This window comes from Capricornis sumatraensis, chromosome X (assembly GCF_032405125.1).
Source record: "Capricornis sumatraensis isolate serow.1 chromosome X, serow.2, whole genome shotgun sequence".
Classification (NCBI taxonomy): Eukaryota; Metazoa; Chordata; class Mammalia; order Artiodactyla; family Bovidae; genus Capricornis; species Capricornis sumatraensis.
Genome location: NC_091092.1, coordinates 27,133,521 through 27,154,761, shown reverse-complemented (window position 1 = coordinate 27,154,761; position 21,241 = coordinate 27,133,521). Strand labels below are relative to the sequence as shown.

Below are 21,241 nucleotides of genomic sequence, written 5' to 3'. Positions count from 1 at the left end.
CTAACCTTAATTCTCCTGGTAGTGTATATTTCCCTTCAGTTTGACCTAAATCCAACAAATGCTGTTGCTGCTAAGTCGCTTCAGTCGTGTCCGACTCTGTGCGACCCCATAGACGGCGGCCCACCAGGCTCCCCCATCCCTAGAATTCTATGCTAGCACCATTCAAAAGCTGAATCTGTGTTTCCCTCCCTTGGTATCCTAACAGTTCCTTTTCACCCTCTCAGGTTTCCTTTGGATACCATGACGGTCACAGTGGTGTATGATAACTCAGAGGCCACGGAACTGTGTGCAGCTCAGCACCTCTACCTCAAGCCCATAGCAAAGCTGATGATCAATGTGTTGCTCCCTGAGAACCCAGAACCCTCGAGACCCGTGTCTAACTGGGAAGTTCTGGACCAGCTGAAGAGCCTGATTTGTCCTGACCAGTTCACCACTGTGCGGCTTGCCAAGAGCACCAGGGGCTTCATCCGATTTGAGGGGGAGGCGGAAACGCGAAGCTTGGTTCAAATCCTGAAGGCCAAGTTGCACGGGAAGATCATCAAGCTAAATGGCTTGGAAACAGACTTAAAAGTCATGGTGACAGACACCCAGGGAGAGTGGGAGCACTTCCCCAAGAAAAATGGGGCCATCCCGATGGGTGATGGGTCTGAAGAGCAGGACCATGATAAGAGTCCAAATTCCATATACTTCGAAGGGCTGCCCTGCAAGTGGTTTGCTCCCAAAGGTTCCAGTGGGGAGAAGCCGTGTGAAGAGATCCTTCGGGTGGTCTTTGAAAGCTTTGGGAAGATCAAGAATGTAGATATCCCGATGCTCGACCCCTACCGAGAGGTTATAACCAGTGGGAGCTTTGGGGGGTTCGGCTTTGGCTTGCAGACGTTCGAGGCATTTATACAGTACCAAGAGTCAACTGACTTCTTAAAGGCCATGGAGTCCCTCCGCGGGATGAAGCTGATGCTTAAAGGAGATGATGGGAAAGCTCTGGCATGTAACATCAAGGTAAGGAGCAGCCAGGGTTTTATAAAAAAAAATTTCCCATGGTTCAGGTGGTCTTGAGTAAAAGCTAGAAGGAAGCCTTTGGAACAGATTTCCTTAGACCACCCTGGAGGCTCTGATCAAGAGCTAATGTAAAGATTTATGTTGTCATTAATAAATGGGTGTTTTTTGGGGACAAAATATCATCATGATTAGGGCATTCTCCTACTGTCAGCCATGCTGCCAGCTGTGGTTTGAAGTGATGGTTGTTATAGTCCAGGGCTCTGCCCAGCTCCTTGGGGACATTAAAGGATTCTTCATGGTCCTTATGGAAGTATCTCATATGCTTCTTCCATTTGACAAGTTGCTGGGAAAGGGCAACATGCAGCTTGAAAACAAGAAAAGGCAGTTTATTCCCTCTTTGCTGCGGGGGTCACAGTTAACTATACATTAATGATGACTGTCAGGTAAATTCTAAAACAGAATCCCAACAAACCTGGTTCCTTTCCTCTCAAAGTCTGTCTGTCCAACATGAAGACAGCTTCATGACTGTCTGAATGCCTGGTTATCTTGTTCTTGAAAGCTTCATGCAGCTAAACCCTTTTTCTCTAAATCAGTCTTTAGTGTGAATTTGAACTTTCAGCTTCAGTAGCTTCAGGGGTGTGTGTGTGTGTGTTATGTGTAAGGCTTCTTGGGTTAAAATATATGTTTGAAACTTAGGAGCTATTCAGTCTGACAAAAGATCTAGCAAACGCTATAATGACCACACATGCACCACTGCAGCTTAAAAAATAAAGCATTACCAGTGGAATGAGAACATGTTCCCCTTTGTGTACCATCCTCAGTCAAGGCTGCTCACTCCCTTCAAAGGTAACTGTGATGGTGAATTTGGTGTTTGTCACTCATGCATATTTAGATAGCTACTTCTGCATCCTTGTATTTTTTAGGCAAATTTATTTGTAGTGCCTCAATCTGACTTTTACTTTATTTTCAGATTTGCAAAGTTGTTTAATAATCACTATAGTCAGATCTTGTATCTCTTTTGGTCAATTTTCCTACATCTTTGCTCCCCCCACCCCATTTCTGGACTGTTTTTATCTCTGCTGATTAAAAAAAAACCATTATTAATAGCTCAGTCAATCAGTATAACAAACCAGAAGCAATATACTCACATCCCTTAGAACTTGTGTCCACACGGGCACTATGATGTCACATATGGCTGTCAGGTGAGTTCCTCAAAAGTTCTGCCAAAGAAAGTTCTAGAAACCCCACAAGGACAGTTTGAGAGATGACTGAGAGGCAGTATAACTGTATGGGTACTGGGACGCAGAGAAGGCATTTTTAATTCACTTGGTTTGGCATTGACAGGTACAAATTAGTTTTAGCTCTCTGGTCTGGGACATACCCAGCCAGCGGGCAAACTTTTCTAATGATACTTTGAATTGTTTGAGAGCAGGTTATGTTTGATACAACCAAACACTTCAGCGAAGGAGCTATAAAGAAGAGAAATCAAGAAAGGCTGAAATTACAAGAATTGGAGGAAGAGAGGAAAAAAGCAAAGAAAAGAGAAGAGGAAGAGGCTGAAAGGTGAGGAGACCAAGTTCAACGAAGAGCATTGTTATTGTTGCTTTTGTTGTTTTTTGTCTTTTTAAACTTTCGATTTACAGATTTATCTCTTCAGGTGAATGGGTTCACTTAATAGATAGCATGGTGGGGGGATCAGGAATTGGTACCCATTAGAAAATTGCTGTCTTTCCATTACACTGTTACAAAAACCAAAAGGAGAAAGCAGTGAAAAACAAGAAACTTTAAAAGTATGCTTGTCAGGAGGAGCAAGTAATGATGAATAGTAGGACCAACCAGATTAGGTTGTCTAGGAGTTAATAATCATAAAAAAAAAAAGGCCAGGTGCTTTTAGCATGAACATTCTAGCCTGCCAACTTACAAGTTTCACCAGTTTACCTAAATTTACCAAATTTTACCTTGCCTATCCATTGAAATTTGGGGGAAAAATTCTTTTCTGTTTTGGAAAAGATTTTCTTTCATAACATGATCAATAATCAAACTAACCCAGAAGGATCTGTTGAGACCATTTTTCTTGTTGGCTCAAGTTCTTTCTGTGAACTTAAGCAGCCTATGTATTTACTTCTTTGAGCTTATCATTGTTTCCCAGTTTAGGAGCTTGAGACTAGAAAGGCCCATTGGATTGTCAAGGGTTTGCCAAGAAGGGACAACTGGACCAGAACTACAGGGCTCCAAAAACCAGTTTTACCTCCTTCCTGGCTCCTCCCCTTGCAGGTTTATTCTTCCAGCCTTTTATGCAAATTATAGGCGTTTAAGAGTAGTCTTCCCTGTGCCTCTCACGTTTTTTGGCTGGCGGAGTGTTAAGAGTTACTTAAGGTCTTGGCTGTGAAACTTGGCCAGAAGCTGATCCCAGTAAAGGTAATGATTCCCCCCAAATTTCCAGATCAATCATGCAGTTGAGCTCATCCTCCAGTTTGGGGCTTGGTCCTCCCTCAGGCAGTTGTCCTCCCCTGCCCTTCCCCCACCCCCCAGGTTTCCATGCTTCTATGAGAACTTAATCAATACATCTTAAATATTCAGAAAACAGAAAAATAAGCCCATATTCTTCTAAATCAGCCTTTTTTTATGATAATGTACTGAGTGGCTCAGATGGTAAAGAATCTGCTGCAATGTGGGAGACCCGGGTGCAATCCCTGGGTTGGGAAGATCCCCTGGAGAAAGGAATTGCCAGCTCCAGTGTTCTTGCCTGGAGAATTCCATGGACAGAGGAGCCTAGCAGACTACAGTCCATGGGGTCACAGAGTGTCAGACATGACTGAGTGACTAACACTTCACTGTGTTAAGGAGTATGCACTAAAGACCAGTTCTCACCTTTAAGATTTTCTGAGTGCCTTGACTTACTTTCATTTGCATCTGTCTGTGTGACCAGCTCAGGGAAGGTTTTGATCTCAAGAGAAATGGAATCATCACTGTGAAAGCTAGATCCCATAGTCCCTGCTTCTGGTTTGAGAAAGTGCGGGGGGCGGGAGGAGGTTGAGGCCCTTCCTTTGAATTCAGTAGTCTTCTTGGTTTGTTTTTTAAATACACTCTCTGCATGAGGTCTCCTGTGCGTGTTTCTAACTGACCAACTTAGTCACGCATCTCTCGCCTTGGCTGATGTGTCTTTTGTCATCAGTGGTCTAATGTCGAGCCCTGGGGTGTTGTAGCTGGAGATTTTGGGGAACTCCTGCGAGGGAGGAGGTAGTGGGGGAGAGAGTAACCCTTTTGCCCAATAAACACCTTCTGAAGGGTTCACTCTCTTAATCATTATCCAGAAAAAGAAAAGAGGAGAGGAAGGTCCAGGAAAAGAGGAGAAAGGCCAGAGTCAAGAGACGCACCCAGAAGGAAAGGGACAGGCACCGGCAAAGGAGACAGAAGGACAGCGCCAAAGTGGAGGCCCAACCAGGGTCCAACTCTTCCGAAGACCTGGAGAAGAGGAAGATCCCACTGACCCAGAGGCACCTGGAGGCCCTCCACCTGATGCAGGCACTCCTGAGGAAAATTGTAGTAAGGCTCTCACCCCATTGTTCTTTGGTTTGGGTAGCTAGTGACCTCTCTGAGTCATGATGACCTTTACTTTGAAACAGCAGCCTATTGTTTAACCAGTGGCCGTGGAAGACTTACTGTATTCGTTGAGGTTTGTTTTCAATAGGCTGGTCTCTAACAACCACAATTTTGCATTAACCAAAGGGATACTCAGATTCTCTGAAGGGGTTGGGTCTCAGCTCCACCATCTGGCATGCACGCACACACACACACGGTGTTTCTCAACTTTGGGACGATGCCACTCAGAGCAGTGTAGCTTGTGCACCTATTCTTCTAAGCTGCTAATGGAGGTAACAGAAAACGCCAAGAGGAGGGATGTGGAGTTTGTAGTCCTACATTACCTTTCGCTGGCCATTCATCAGTGGCAGGATTAGACGGGAAAGGAGGGCCTTGAACAGACATGTTAGTCTAGTCTTCAACTGTTTGCTAAGAATATCTCACATCACAGGCCAGCTGTTTTGTTTGGAGAGTTTCAGCTGGGGAAGTTTTTGTTCTCCCACTTACTGACCTCCTAAAGATAACCAGACTCAGCAGATGCCCCAGAGTAAAGACCAAAGCGTTCATTTGAAAAGCCACATTCAGTGTTCTTAAACATCAAGAGTGAATGGCATTCATTTTCAGTAGAGTTGATTTTAGGTATATGTGCCATCTCACCTGTGGTTTTTTTTTTTTTTTTCTCATTGGTATGGCCCATCAAACTGCATGAAATCAGGATAAGAAAAACCTCACATTTATCTTGACAATAAGGCGAGCTGAATCTTTTTAAGTTTGCCTTGCTGCTACTTCTGCTGCAAAGTCGCTTCAGTCATGTCCAACTCTGTGCGACCCCATAGACAGCAGCCCACCAGGCTCTGCTGTCCCTGGGATTCTACAGGCAAGAACACTGGAGTGGGCTGCCATTTCCTTCTCCAGTGCATGAAAGTGAAAAGTGAAAGTGAAGTGAAGTTGCTCAGTCGTGTCCGACTCTTCACAACCCTATGGACTGCAGCCTACCAGGCTCCTCCGTCCATGGGATTTTCCAGGCAAGAGTACTGGAGTGGGGTGCCATTGCCTTCTCCGTTAGTTTGCCTTAATGACTGCCAAAAGTGACTTCTTTTGAAGAATTCCTCTCTTTCAATGTGTGTGGTACCAAATTTCAATCCCAAGTCCTGGGTAAGCTCTAAGCCCTGATTTGTGCCGAGTGTCAGTGGGAGCTCAGTACAAGCTCTCCCAGCAGGGTAGGGGCCGTAGTCCACACCTTTCACCTGCCCTGCAGTCATGGACAGCAGACAGCACCATTGTCACAGCCATATTTTCTACTTGCTATCTTGTTTCCAACCGAGGTGGGCAGGTCAGAGACATGCTCCCTTGTAATCCCTAGGAAGAGGCCGGAATAAAACCCAAAAAGGCAGTTTGGCTTTTACAAAGCCAACTGACCCTTTAAGACACATATTTCACCCACCAGTCTTTTCTTGTTCTAGGACTGTAGCCCCAGGGAGTGCTGTAGAGCATTTCTTATTCCTCTTCAGGTTCCCACCCTTGAGCACAATACCTGGAACAGTAAGTAGACCCATCAATTTGTGAACAAAGGAAAAAGGGATTATGTGCTTTTGAAGGTATGTAAACCGGGGTGCTTTCTAACAGAAGGACAGGCACAGACCTAGTCAAAGCAGCTCCTATTAGATGGAGACATTTAATTTTGTACCTCCTGTTTCTTTAGTGTGCTATTATTCCTAATTTGGATCTACCCTAGGTGTAATTAGAAGCCTCTTCAGAACAGTTTTCTTTGAGATTTTTAACCTGTTGAGCTTTTCATGTGAGATTTTTAACCTTTTTCTTTGAAGGAGTCTGAAGAATTTTACCCACGGAAGGTGAATATTGCAGGCTCCAAAGCTCTTCATGCTCTGGGGACCATGTCAAGAACTCTGAAGAAAGAAGAACCAAACACTCAGTATCTTCAAAATCAGGAGGAAATGCTAAGATACCACGTTTCCAAGTCAGATTATAAATGTAAACGAAAAATGAAGAAAAGAGCTAGAGCTCACTTGCATAAATCTTCCCACCACCTTGGGAAGAAAAAAATAAGATATTCAGCAAGAAAAGAGAGAGCTGGAAAATCATTAACTGATGAATACAATAAAAGTTTGAGCTGTGAACAGAATTCCTTGCAAATTATAATGACTCAAGGTCAATCTCTTGAGAAAGAAGACCAGCATGGTTCTAATACCTCCTATTCTTCCAGATTCGTTGAGAGAGACCATAGCAGGAAACAGAAGATCTATGAAACAGATGAATTTATTGACTATCTTTTAAACCATTATCAAGCTCCAAAATATGCCCGCATCTGCCTAGAACCAAGTCACATAACAAGCACATGTCAGTGGAAGAGAACCGTTCTTGTGAAAGGAAATAGCTTTCAAATCAATTTGAGAAAACATAAGCATCACTCAACCAGTTTGAGCCAAATGCAACATCTAGATAGGAGAGAACAGGTGCAAGAAAATGATCTCTGGACAGATCTTTCTTGGGATCCTGAGCATATATCACAAAAGAAAAGAAAAGTGGATTATGCTGAAGAATGTACAAAGAAGTTTAAACATCATTTTAGGGACACAGCCAGTGAAGCTGGTGATTGCCTGTCCCCAACTGATAAAAAGAGCCGTCTGTTGGAAAAGACTCATGCTTACCAAGTCCAGGATCCCATATCCACAAGTCAAAGCCCAAGTTTCCTCATTTAAGAGGTCAGCAGACTTTGATTTGAAGCTGAGAGATTTCTTAGAGGAAATTAGCAGTGATTCTGAATGTCTCCGTGATAATCTTAGTGTAAACAAAGAGAAGAAAAAGAAGTCTGTGGCCACGTATGATAGCTGCCCAGAAAAGGGATGTCTTGATGCTGATGAAATCATCACTTGTGATCCAGAAATTATGTCAAGTCAGCAGGCCTTGTATGCAGAGTGGAAACATGATGGGGAGGAAAAATACTCTGAATACAAGCTTAGGAAACCAAGCAGGAGGTCTGCTTATGAACTGAGATGTTCGTGGCTTGAGGGTGAAAACAATTCCATTAGAAATGAGAACAGCAACAGCAAAGAGAGGGAAATACTGGCTCCCCAATACTTATTTGATGAAAGCCACCACCACAAATCCAGTGCCAGTGATCAGTTAGACACTGTCATAGGAAAGAGGAGGCAGTTTAGTGATAGTGCATTTGACCACAGAGTCAACTATAGGCTCTTTCAAGTGCCAGTAACATCATCAAAAAGTGCTAATGCTTCCTATTTGTGGGGTTTTCCCAAAAGAAGAGAGATACCATGGAGGTCAGAATATAACTGGGATGCAGGAAAGATGAAAAGACTTGAGTATTCTGGAGATTTCATGCTGAATTCTGATAGTTACTACATTAGACATAACAGTCTGGAGCGCATTGACTATAGAAGCTATTTAAGAAACAACTTCGCTAGTCCTTTTTATTTTTAAATGTTTTGAAGGTTTCTTAGATCAGGAAACCCTTATTCACAGTAAAAATCTGCAAGAAGAAAATTTAAAACCAAATATAGCTATGTAGTTAGCAACTACAGAGCAAGAGAGCAAACACTTAGGAGCTTGAGCAAGGTCAAATGCAAAACCTTGCTTCTCTTGCCAAAGTATAAAGCATAGATCAAAGTGTGTGTGTGTGTGTGTGTGTGTGTGTGTGTGGCATATGTGTTAGCAAACTGGAAACACCAGACATCCCAATTAAAAAACTTGTTAAAACAATGTGCTTGCAAAACTTTCTTATCCAAGGACAGACATTTCTACAGTTCGATTGCAGCTTTAATTTGGTGCCATCAAAGGAGCAAAGTAACATTGAGAGGAGTTAAGATAGCCCTCTACGGCTCTTCAGCTGTCATAACATTATTATTTAACATCATTTATCTTCAAAGGGATGGCAGTGAATGCATAAGGATCTTTCTACTTGTTCTTTGATTTGGTTCGAACACCATGTGCAGCAACAAACTTTCCTTTTATCTAGAAATACCTATAGATAAAAGAAGAGAGATGACACCTAGAACATACACTGGACTTCATGACATTAGAGGGTTCCTTAAACATCTATCAGAAGGAAATTAATCTTATTAATATGTTCATAGGACTCGAAGAGTTGCCCTTTTAGAAACAAAGCCTTGGAAGAAGAATCTAAAAGGGGCTCAGATTGTCTTTTGAGGCTGACACAGAAAGTGGACCGTTAGCAGAGTTGTTTTGTTTGGAAGAACCCCATGTCATTCCATCGTAGAAAAGCAACAGGATTGAAGTGATACAACTTGGGCTTTGTCAAAGGAAATATTGAACAATCCTGGGGCACCAAAAATGGCACTTGGGAAGAGAGGACGTGACAGTATTTCATTTCAGTTTATGTAATCCTTTCACTCAGGGTTGGGTGACATCAGTTTGTAAAAAGCCGCTGAATATCCCCAAACTGACTTTTATAAAACAGTAACAAGTGCCTCCTCAACCCTCAATAATGCCATGGAGTTAGGAAGAGTCAAGGGTAAAGCCCATACTTTTCTAGTGGGGGGAAAATTGTATGTGTGCAGAATTTGTAACCTCTTAACATAAGCAATTTATCTTTTTACATACTGACTTTGGACTCCTTGAATATGTTTTTAAATTGATATATTTTATAGATTTGTAAAGACATACATCTTAATGTAGCGCATGTTCTATTGAAAGCTCGGCTGAGTCATTCTGCCTTATATTGGATTTAGGAACTCAGGGGGGGCAGTAGATGACTTTTTTTCTTCCAACAAAACTATAGCTGACATGGCAATTGAAGACCTCAATGACATTAGACTGCCTGCAGCGGGAAAAGGTATTTTAATCCACAAAGTAATGGAAGGCAACATTTTCATATTACATGATTCATTTCAAACAGTCCTTACTTGATAGTCCATAGAAAAGGACCAGCTGGTCAAGCCAAAGTAGGACACCAGTCAATGTGGCTGCCCAGAATGATAAGGCACGATGTGTGCTTATAACCAGACTCTTGAGCAACCTGATATCTGAAACGCCTAGAAAATCTTCAAATCATTCATTTATTTGTTGGCTCTCTTGTATTCAATTCTACTTGCAAGCCAGTGACTCTGCCATCAGAGTCACACAAGCCATCAACTAGGCTTGGCTTGTCCAATCTGAAAAACCACTCCTAGGGTGATTGCCTTTTCTCCTCTAAGGACTAGCAATGACTATTAATGTTCAGAGTACTATTGTCTGGAGTAGCCTTTAAATTATAACAGCTTGTATTTTGTCAGACAACCTGTGGCAACCAGGTATTATTCTTTTCCAATGAGACCCAACCTCCCTATTTTTTTTCATGTTTCATGCCCTTGAAACAAAGAACATTATGGGTTTGTAATGGAAAGCAGCTATGCTTGTTTTGGAAAAAAGAAAAAAAAACAACTCAATGTCTTCTGTCATTTGATAATTTTTCTTTGCAGAGATTTTAGGCATGAAAACAATTTGCTGCTCAGTAACCAGACATAAAAAATACATTACAGAATACAGCATGTGCAATTAAAAATTTTTTTGTATAATAGAATTGGTGCTAAGTCACTTCTATGTAAAATTTTGTTCTAAATACCATCCTGGGACCTAGAAGAAAGTAAAAATACTGGTTTTGTGTTTACTTTCTATACAACTTTAGGTTTTTATGTTTTGTGGTAATGCATTCTAGATTTGAGTAAATCTCTCTTTTTGGTGTGTGTAGGCCTTAAACAAGGATGTGAACAATTACTCCTGAACTTTTCAAATGGATGGAATGATTTAGAACTGCAAATGTGATACTCACTTTCTGTTAAAACACTGTTATTCTTTGTTGTGCTGTTATTTAAGTGGTGCAAAAGTTTTCTCATATGTTTTTCCTATGTCCAGTGAAGGGCTGGAACTTTAATCTGTGTCTTTTTAAATAGGTGTTTTCACGTTTTTCCTTGTATGTGTTACTAATAGTGCTTTAAGAATTAGCTAAAAGTCTGTTAATGTGTTTTCGTTACATTTGTTTGAATTCCTCAGGTAGAAAGCCATTGTAACCTGGTAATTTTGAACTTAAGAACCAAATAAATATATTTTCATTTGTTGCAAGACTGTTCAAAATGTTCACTTTTAAATGTTGATAATTCCACTTTGTGTGTGGTCGGGGGAGATTTCTACCTGTAGTATGCTGCTTTGCACTAACATTGCTGCTCCTTTTTGTCATTTGCATTGGTAGAGAAATAATACGTTTGATTTTCAGATATATTAAAAATAAAGTTGTCATAGTATAGAGTCTTTGTTCATTGACCAGATGTGCTGGATAGAATATCACACACCTGCAGTAATATTTTCTTTGAAAATATGTCTGGTTTCACTACTGTTTTGAGGCAACTTCTCCCTTTATGATGCCAGTTAATGGCAATTGACTGTCAGAGCTCATGAAAATGCAGTTGTATTTTCATTTTGGATAAATGAAAATCATGATATTTTGACTTAAGACTATTCTCCCTTCAGCAAAGGTTTTATCAGTTCTTTATAGCTAGCAAAACAGATTTCACAGAATTTCACCTCAGCCTTTAGGGCTTCGCAGGTGGTCCAATGGTAAAGAATCCATTTCCCAATGCAGGAGACGTAGGTTCGATCCCTGGGTTTGGAAGATCCCCTGGAGGAAGAAATGGCAACCCACTGCAGTATTCTTGCCAGGAAAATTCCATGGACAGAGGAGCCTGGCAGGCTACAGTCCATGGGGTTGCAGGGTTGGATACAACTGAACACACACACACACACACACACACACACACACACACGCACTCACTCACTCACTCACTCACTCAGGCCTTGGTGAAAGTGTAGGAGTTACCCAATTTCTGAAAACGTGTGGGTGTGGGATGGGGAGTCCAGTTACAGATGTGAGAGGCTTCAGTGATCAGTCTTTGATCCTGAAAGAATTAACTATTTTCACACGAAATGTACAGCAAATTTCTTCTAAATATCTGTAACAAAGGCGGACTGTACCGTAGAGGGCAACTGGGCACTTTAGAGCTTCTTTTTGTTGAACGAGCTCTTTCTGAGACAGCAAAGGCTATTTTTGCTCATTCTGGATCGAGGGTTTGCATGAAGTGTGGCCCTCTGAGGTAAGGTGAACATGACATTGTGTAGAGAAGCCACAGAGATGCTGCAAGCACATAGCAAATGCTGCTTCTGACCCTCAGATGTTGGGACTGAGAAGACGGTGTCTAGGCAGGGACTGGAGAAAGCAGGGGAGGAGGATACAGCTCTTCACCTGGCCCCCTCCCTGGCTGGCATGGCTGGTGCCATGGCTGTAACCACCACTCCCTCATCTTCTCAAATGGTGCCTTTGACATAATATAGCTTACAACTGTGTGAGCTGGATTTAAGTTTCTACAGGAAAGGCCTGCCTGATAGTCATATCCCTTTACCTGTAATCAATACAATGTTTAGTTCTGAAGGGGGGGATTCCGACTATCTGGGGCTGAAGCTTTTAACCAGGCTCTGGATGTTTTCCACCTGGCATCAGACAAACCTGTTTAACTGAGTAAAAGGAGTAGCCTAATCTCAGGCTGCAACGGTGGCCCAGTTTTTCTCTCCCTCCCCTTCCCCCAAAGCATACGGCCTAACAGGTTGCTTGGCACAAAACAGGCAGCTCAAATATTTGTTGGATGAAAACTAATGCAGGAAAAGGACACATTTTAAAACAACAAAAACAGGCAATATGGTTTGAGAACATAAAAGCTGGAAAGCTCTGAGCCCTCTCTGGTTCAGGGAGTACCTCCCTTGTAAGAAGAGTCTGTCAATTTTCACATGAAAATGGCAAAACACTAATCTTCAGAGTAATAGGTTGTTTGTTTATACAACCGACTGCATATGTAAGTCTCATATCCTTCTGTTGGCATGAAGTGAATCAACTTCATGTGAATCAACCATAAGGTTCCTGAACACTTTCCTAATCCGATGATACTTAAAGCAAAAACAAAACCTGCCTTGGCACTCAGTAAGTCTTCACTAGAGTTACTCCTTAGGAAACTTGCTATAGAATTCAAGGCAGAAGTCTGCCTCTGAGTTTATTAAATTCTGACTTAAAAAAGTAAATTCGATTCATCATTTTAACAGGATAAGCTGGTACTTGGTTTTTGGTGTGCAGTCTCTATGAAGTTGTACCCCTTTCCTTGTCTCTTTTGGAAGACAAAAAACACAGATTAAGGTTTAAAAGAAATAAGGCAATCAATCCACCACACTATACTGGGTAAAACCATTTTATTAACTGACCAAAGCACTTCTTTTTGTTTTCCGATTTGAGGTAAAACAATTAAACACAGTTCACAAGAAAATACAATGACTATTCAACTACAATTACAAGAGTTTGAAACCTCACTATTTATTCATATAATACTTTTACAAATTCATACAACTGTACAGTCTACTTAAGCTAAGTTTATTGTTAACCAAGAACAATATCAAAGACCAAGACACTTGACTACAACTCTTGCAGTGGCTATAGTTTTGTAACAACAGAAGCATAACTGTTAGGTTATGTATACACTTTAAAAACCACTTGGCCAGGAATGTGTACGGTTTCTTCATTCTTCAGGGGTGTGTGTAAAGGCTCTTAGAGAGCAATCTGCTCCTGTCCTACACGGCCTCCTTGCATGTCCAATCATGTGAAATAACCAAGAACACAGGGATGGGGCAAATAGTCCTACAATCTTATTCATGTATTTTTGGTTTTTAGGCAAGCCAGCTGATTTTCGCCAAAGCTTACTTTGGAATGTTGAGATCCTATTTTCAGCCTCATTGGAGATTACTGTTAAGTGAGGGCGTCTGAGTGTTCCAAAGAGCACAGGACAATGATGCTGTCCCCAAACAGAGAAAGTAGGTTACCTGTGGTTGAGTCTAGCTTTGACATTTCATTTTGTACTGGACCGCTCTCTTTAATCAATACCAAAGCCTTTGGAACACTGCAGATTTGCTTTAGAGGTAGAGAAAACAGAAATCATGCAGTTAGGTCAACTGAGAAATAAAGGATTTTCTATCTTTAGAGAATATCATGACTCAAAGTCCATTCTTTGTTTCTTGACGCTTGAAGGACTTCACACATTTAATGTTTAAACCTGTTTGGGGGGAATACCCATGTTTAACCCGTCTCTCAGGAAACACAAGTTCCAATTCAGCCTGCACTGACTACAAATAGAAGAAAAACCGTAATAAAGTTTGTCTTACAGCACTGCAGTTCACTTTCTGGATTTGTGACAAACATATCATGCATTCTAAGACAGAGTTAGCTTTATCAGTGTCACTAGTGATGTTAATTTAAAAAATGTACAGCAAGTTCAAAACTTTTCTAAATATTGAAATCACCATGTTTTAAAGACAGACTGGAATGTTACAAATGATTCTGCAAAATACAAAAATAGATATGCTTCCGCTGAAGGCCTTAATCATTCTTCCGAGTGCTCTCATCTTTTGGCTCCTCCTCATCTGAGTACACGGTGGGCTCCTCCCCTTCCTTCAGCAGTTTGCCCACATGATGGTACTTGACTGGAAGAAAAGAAGATGATACAACTGGTCATTCTCACGCTTTGGAGAAAACCACTACCATATTTCGTTTGAAAGCACTTATGAGAGGCCTACAAGCAACACAAAAACATGTTGGGCTTCTTGAAGGCAGTTTATACCACAGTCCCAGCCAAGTCCCAGGGAGTTAGTTTTGTTCAGCAGACAGAAGTACAGAATGGGGAGTGATGCCTGACGATGTGTGTGCAAGGTAGTATCAACATGGGTTGTTTGTGTGGGGGAATGTTCAGCAGAGCAAGGGCTTCGTATGAGTTAGTTGGAAGGGTTGCAGGACACTTTGTAGGAGAAAGATATGCTTTGGAAGATATGTAGAAGGACTTGGGGAAGGAGGGGTTTCCACAAAGTGCCAACGCCACATACAAAGGCATGCAGGTGAGACCAAACATATCTGGGGAGCAATAAAGGGCCTGAGTTGGCAGGAGGAGGCTGGGAGCAGCGCCAGCCTAACAGGGTGGGGAAATCTTATGCAAGATGTGGAAAGGCAGCCTGAGGAGTCTAAACTTATCCCCCAGATGGCAAAGGGCACCAAAAGTGTACAACAAAGGAATGACAAGGTAAAATAGTGCTGTGGTAACAACGGTTTCACTGTGTATAGAGGGCAGGGCAGATTAGTCAGGAGAGTCCAGGGACAGGGTGACTAGGAGGCCAGCGGGCAGATCCCCATGGGGAGAAACGAGAGCCAGGAGGAAGGCGGTGTCCATGGGGGTGAAAAGGGAAGGGCATGAGACGCTTTAACAGCAACTGGAAACAGGAGTTAAGGAAGTGAACACTGGAGACTCCGTGGACCGAAATGGGGGCTTTGTGACTGGAGACTGACAACAGGGACTGGAGAAGGACGATTAGTGTTGGCAAGATGCAGGTCTCTGTAAACGTTTGAGACAGAAGGTTCAGTGGAATGGTGAGGGCAGAAACTACACTGTAGAGAGCAAGGAGGGATGGAACAGTGGTTAGGGGCGGCCACGATTACTAGATGCTTGTCTGAAAGTGAGAGGAAGGAATGATAATAGTCTCAGGATAAAGGGGAGAGCAGGAGACAGAATTTTCCCTCAACTGGGGGGAAAAAAAGCCAGATGTGGTTAAAGGCAGTAGAAGAGGAAACAGGAGAACACTGGAGACTTGGGAGAATGCAGGTTTAAGAGGGCAACCAGAATGTGAGAGATTCGAGGAGGGACAGAGTCAGCAGATGACCACCATATTGGCTGTATTATTGGGCCAAGTTAGTGTAGGGTTAATTATCACAGTGTCAGAGGTCAAGAGAACTCCTCTTCTGAATATGGGTAGGAATTAAAGGAGTAACCAACCTGTTTAATCAGGTAACTGGAGCTACTTTGCTGTGAAATAATAGTCAGGGACAATTAGAACTTGCCTATTTGAACATATTATAAAGGTCCCTAGGGTGCTTGTGACTGTGCAAGACAAATAAAAGCTGGGTGGCACCTGAGAAGCCTGCCTTAAGGAGGAACCATGCCAGTTTTGAGTGTAGTTCAAGTGTCACGATAGTATTTGGGACCAGCCTTAGTTTAAGGGGTTGGGGGAACCACAGTTTTTTACCCCACTGATGAAGTTAAGTCCTATAAAATAGAGCTTTGTAAATTATGAATTACAACTCATTGGTTTCATATAGAACAATCTATTGTTACAAAGGCATCCTGAAGATGCAAAAAATGAGGGACGGTTAGATAGCTGAATTATGTTTTCAGAGTACAAAGACTTGCCTCTGGACTTGAAAGTTACACTTAGCCAGCTTGGGATCCAAACTCTAAAGGTAGAGTTATACCTGGCTAATTATTAATAGAGAACTCTCTCTGAGGTCAGCATTACTCTCAAAACAGTTCAATTTAGCAAAAAAAAAAAAATATAGAGAACAGTAAATAGAAAATGACATTTACAATGAAAAATGACCCTCAAGGAAATGGTCACTGTCTTAACATACTGTTTTAAAGCTTGGAAAGATTATTCTTCAAATTCTTGGCAGTGAAATATTGCTGAAGTGATCATTAAACAATTGGGTTGGACAAAAGCCAATTTCCCAATTCTTAGATCTGAACTTGACCTCCATCCTTACTTCCCCCCAAAGCTCTTGGTCCATAGCATAAGCCAGGAAACAAGTGTCTCCTTTCTGCTTTCTTTTTAAAAAATGTAGACACCATTGTTGCTGGGCAGATTATAAGCATCATTTGTAGGTGAGGCCTATAGTTAGGCTCAGTTAGATTCAAAGAGAAGTTGTTTTGTACCATACAAGTCTCTCATTCTTTAACAGCAATGTGGGCTGCTTTTAAACAGCAAGTTCTACAAGTAAGGGCTTATGAAAATCCTTCTGTAGCCAAGATGGCCGCTCTCATTTCCCCTGCACACCAAATCCTAGTGGGAAAATGTATGCAAACCTCAGAAATTTCAAAAACAGAAACCCAGGTTTCCACAGAGAACTAGCTAGATATTGGGATGCAGTCATGGCAAGTGACTCAGCACTGCTACAATTACTTCAAGCCATGAACTTGATCTGTCCAAGATTCAGGAGCCTATCAAAATGTTCCACAGTTGCAGGCTGCTTAGTAATAACTATTGTACTGCTGTGAATCCCATTATTGGTAGAAATCTGACCCTGGCAAAATTTAAAAAAAAAAAAAAAACACTTACAAGTGAACTGAGAGTCCCAGTCACTCAGGGTCTCCTGCTGGGCAGGAGTGAGGTCAGAAAGGTCATCGTACTCATCCTTCAGTGCTTCCTTATCCAGGCAAAAGGTGGCAAGGCCTCTGGATGCATCTCTTCCAGCAAAGACTCCATACGGCCCCTCTTTAAAAACAAAACCAAACCAAAGACCAATTGTCTATTAGACAGTCAATTTCTCTGTGGCTCACACACAGGAAATGGCTTCCTTACCAATGAGCATGGAGAGCCCATTTTTGAATATTGAATTCCATTTGGAAACCGTAAGTGATTGACGTGGATCCTTTGATCATTACCTAGTGAATACTCAAAGACCTGTTGTCATTAAACTTTTAAATACTAAATCAAAATATAATAAAACTAAATAATAAATAAACTAATATAATAAAACTAAATCAAAATGCTATAGTGTAGCATTCATTTCTTGTGATTGCAAATAGCTAATAAAAAAGCCATAAATGATTATCTCCTAGGGGAAGGGTGTTAGTAGGGAATGATCCAAGATATAGTTCATGGGTCAGAATTCAACTTCTGGACATTGAACCTAGAACCTGGCTCTGTTCTAGGGACTAGGGTTGCACCAGTGAAAGTTATGGTTTCTGAAGATAAGAAACGTGCGTGCATGCTAAGCCACTCAGTCGTATCCAACTGTGTGTGACCCTATGGACTGCAGCTTGCCAGGCTCCTCTGTCCATGGAATTTTCCAGGCAAGTATACTGGAGTGTGTTGCCATGCCCTCCTTCAGGAAATCTTCCTGACCCAGGGATTGAACCCACATCTCTTATGCCTCCTGCATTGGCAGGTGGGTTCTTTACCACTAACGCCACCTGGGAAGATAAGAAACACTAGAGTGTAAATAGAAACATTTCACACATGTTCCCTGGTGGCTCAGAGGTTAAAGTGTCTGCCTGCAATGCGGGAGACCTGGGTTCGATCCCTGGGTCGGGAAGTTCCCCTGCAGAAGAAAATGGCAACCCACTCCAGTATTCTTGCCTGGAGAATCCCAAGGACAGAGGAGCCTGGTGGGCTTCAGTTCACGGGGTCACAAAGAGTCGGACACGACTGAGGGACTTCACTTCACTTCATGCTCATACAATTTAATGAGCCAAGAGTGTCTCATAGAGATCTTTGGTTGTGAGACTAGACTGTGTTGAACATTAATGTATGGTCTCTGCAGGAGAAATCATTTTATGAGTATCAGTGGTTTAGAAATCTATCCACAGGTTACATAATCTTCACTGTCAGTAAAGAAGGCATGGAATCAGGTCTGTCAGCTGTTTGGGTGGGTTTGAAGACTCTGAAAATTCTATAAAATATCTGACTGCCATTATACATAATGATACTAAATTTTTGTCTAACAGAGCAGTGAATCATTCTGTATGTACTTCAAGTGGATTTTTCGACTTATTTAAATATTGCACCAGTAAATGAAAAGAATCCAGTGTACTTTAAACAATGTGTTGTTTCCCCAAAGGTAGACCAAGCAGCAAGTCAGATATGAAGAAGTTTGCAGGTAACTACCATACCAAGTATGAAAACAGATCACATTTCAATATGGCCTGGCCACCTGAAACCTCAATCCACTAGGACACTTTTAGTTTTACAAATTAGACGAAATTTATGATCAACTTTTAAAGGCACATAAGATTCTGAAGAAAAATCGTTGTTTTTCATCACCATTACATACTACCATTTCCACTAGAGAAGGTAAACAGGTCAAGTGGATGGGTTTGGACCTCACCATTTTAGAAATTATGGTTACGGAATACTGAAAACACTCTGAGGGGAGCATTAAAAATCTTTGGAGAATAGATACATTATCCACCAGAATGTATAGTCACTTGAATGTAAGCTCCATGAGCAGAGATGTAGGCCTGTTTTGTTCACTACTATATTCCTAGCATCCATAAAGGTGCCATACATACAACATCACTAAAAATAATGAATCATTTTCAGGAATCCTTTATAACACAAAGTGTAATTTCCACGGGATATTACAGATTCATGGACTCATGCAGGTAGAGACTGAGATCTCACAATTGGGCCATCTTTATCACTTTAAAGAGGGACAACTAAGGCCTAGAGAGAACAAGGCTTTGCCCCAGGTCACACAGGTGGTGAGCGATCCAACAAGGCAGAGAACCCAGGCTGCCTGACTCCCAGTTTCGAGCTCTGTACACAGGCCTACATTCCTCTCAATGACTTTGCAAACTACAATCATACGATGAAGCTCCAGGCACGTTTCAACTGCTTTATGGGGTGGCTTGGTCATAACACGTATCTACACGATTATGTTTACTGATAAAGCCTTTAGATGTGCCACTGTAAGTGACAAATAATATAGGTATGGTTTTCAAATTAAGGAAAAACTGTGGCGTGGGAGAGTGCTTTAATACATCTGATGTTGATGAGTTGGAGGAGGAGAGTAAAACCAACCCGGAGTGGGAATGAAGGCAGATTGCTGCCTTCTTCACTCTCCCTCCTCTCCCTGAACCTGCTGATTTTATACACATCCATACTGGAGGAGCTAAAACCCCTTCCTCCTCTGATCCAAACATGCTGTAAAGCAGAACTTTCCCAACCTGGAGACTCCTCGAATTTGCCTGGGGGTGGGCGTGTTAAAATGCAGATTTCTGGATCACCCCTTTCCCCCACTCTTGGGGGAGATTAGGCCGGGAATCTGTATTGTACCTCAAGTGCATCAGGTGATTCTGATCTGCAACCAAGCCTGGAAAAGCCTCATTTATAAGACCCTACCAAGCCTGTCCCTCTCCAACAGCTCCTCAGTCAACCAGCCCTCATTTCCCCTCTGGTTGGCTTTTCCACGAAATCCCCACACCCAGCAGCCTTCGTAGCCCTACCCCTTTTGTTTCTCAGGATCCTCCCACTTCTCCCTCCCTCCATTTTTTTTTTTTTTTTTTTGGCTTCTAGTTTCTTCTCTCCTGCTATGGAGTGTAATACTCTATTACCTTCTGGTCTTGCCACATTCCTATCGACCGCTACATTCAGCCTTCTACATCCAGCTCCCTTCCCCCTATGGAGCCTCCCCTGTTCACCTCCCAGCTTTCCCCGTCTGCCACACACATACCAAACACATGCCACTCACATACCTGACACATGCCACATTGCTAGCGCACGCGTGCGCACGCACACACACAAGCCTGACATGCCACATACGCATCACACAGAGCGGACACACATCACTCACTGCCACGCACAGTGCTCCAACCTGCTGCTAATCTCGTTTCCCATTTCCTTTTCCCACATCTCCCCATTCCTCATGGCTACTCCTGGCGTCATCGGCCTTCCCGGCCCCTCCAAGGCTGGACCTCCCGACCCTCTCTCGCCCTCCCTCCCATCATGTTTCCCTCGAGACATTCTCATTTCCTTTCCCCAGCCCGACATCATCCCCTCCTTCCAGGAACCCTCGAACCCGATACCTTCCAAACTCCCCCAACACTGCGCTCTGCTGTGCCACCCCCCCACCTTCCGCCTTCCAGACTGACGATCTCACCCCCCCCCCATCCACCCCCAGCTTAAGCATTTCAGTCTTCTTCCTCCACCCCACGCCGGGGTCGGCGGTGCGGACCAGGAATCTGCGATCCCACTGGCTCGCAGCCTTTCCAGGGTGCCGCTGGCCCCCTGCCCGCCCAGGGAGCCTCCCTGCCCCGCCCTCCCAGGCCTGGACACCATTCCACCCCCTCCCCGGGCGCCCCGCTCCCTCCTCGCGTCTCCAGGACCCAGCCCGGTGCCGGGGCCCCTTCTTTTGTCTTTGCGGCCCCCCGGCCAGCCGCCGTACCAGGCCCGTAGAACTTGCGGCCTTTCGTTACGTCGAACACCTTGCCGTTGATGGCCATGAGTATACGCGGGTCCTGTACGCCGTCGAAACGCCGCAGCTCGGCAGGGGTGAAGTCGCGCCGCTTAAGGCGGGGCAGCGGGGGCGGCTCATCGTCGTCGCTGTCGCTGGCCGCCGGCTGGTCCCCGCGCACGATCTTGTAGAGCAGAAAGATGCAGAGGCCAAGGAGCAGCAGGTTGAGCGGAGACGTGAAAATCTCATGCAGCAGCCCGCCGCTCTCGAGCTCGCTCGTGTCTCCGCCAGTCGCCGCCACATCCTCGGCAGCCATGATCGCTGGAGCAAAGGTTGGGCCGGGACAGGCAGGGATCCGGAACTTGCTTTCTCCTCCCTCTCCGCGAGCTACTGGAGCGCGGGGCCCGGCTGACCAAGACTAGCCAGCGGAGGAGGTGGAGCCAGGCGGGGCTGAGACGGAGGCGGACGGGCGGGGCCTTTCAGCCCCGCCTCCCCGCGGCCGCCGAGGCTCCCGCGCGACTCAGTCAGGCCCCGCCCAGCTCAGGCCCCCCACCTTGCTTCTGTTTGGTGGTGGCTCCCCTCCCCCAGCCGGATCCTACCTCCTCCGCC

General features: G+C 43.5%; 2 protein-coding genes across 3 annotated transcripts; one reads left to right on the top strand and one right to left on the bottom strand.

The window, feature by feature from the left end:
* The first annotated feature begins 240 nt into the window (after window positions 1–240).
* LOC138070671 (A-kinase anchor protein 17B-like) lies at window positions 241–8,046 on the top strand. The gene is given in 5 exon segments (XM_068961902.1): window positions 241–996; window positions 2,429–2,559; window positions 4,311–4,542; window positions 6,405–7,283; window positions 7,285–8,046. Coding segments are annotated over 5 exon segments (2,760 nt in total).
* Window positions 8,047–12,840: 4,794 nt separating this feature from the next.
* On the bottom strand, window positions 12,841–21,004 carry PGRMC1 (progesterone receptor membrane component 1). 2 transcript variants are annotated; one of them, XM_068962196.1, is made up of 3 exons: window positions 20,624–21,004; window positions 16,795–16,950; window positions 12,841–14,121 (listed from the first exon to the last, which is right to left on the bottom strand). In XM_068962196.1, the coding sequence occupies exons 1-3, from the start codon at window positions 20,946–20,948 to the stop codon at window positions 14,018–14,020; spliced, it is 585 nt and encodes a 194-aa protein (XP_068818297.1). In that variant the 5' UTR covers window positions 20,949–21,004; the 3' UTR covers window positions 12,841–14,017. The 2 variants fall into 2 exon arrangements, with proteins under 2 accessions (XP_068818297.1, XP_068818298.1); XM_068962197.1 differs by lacking the exon at window positions 16,795–16,950.
* Window positions 21,005–21,241: the final 237 nt, after the last annotated feature.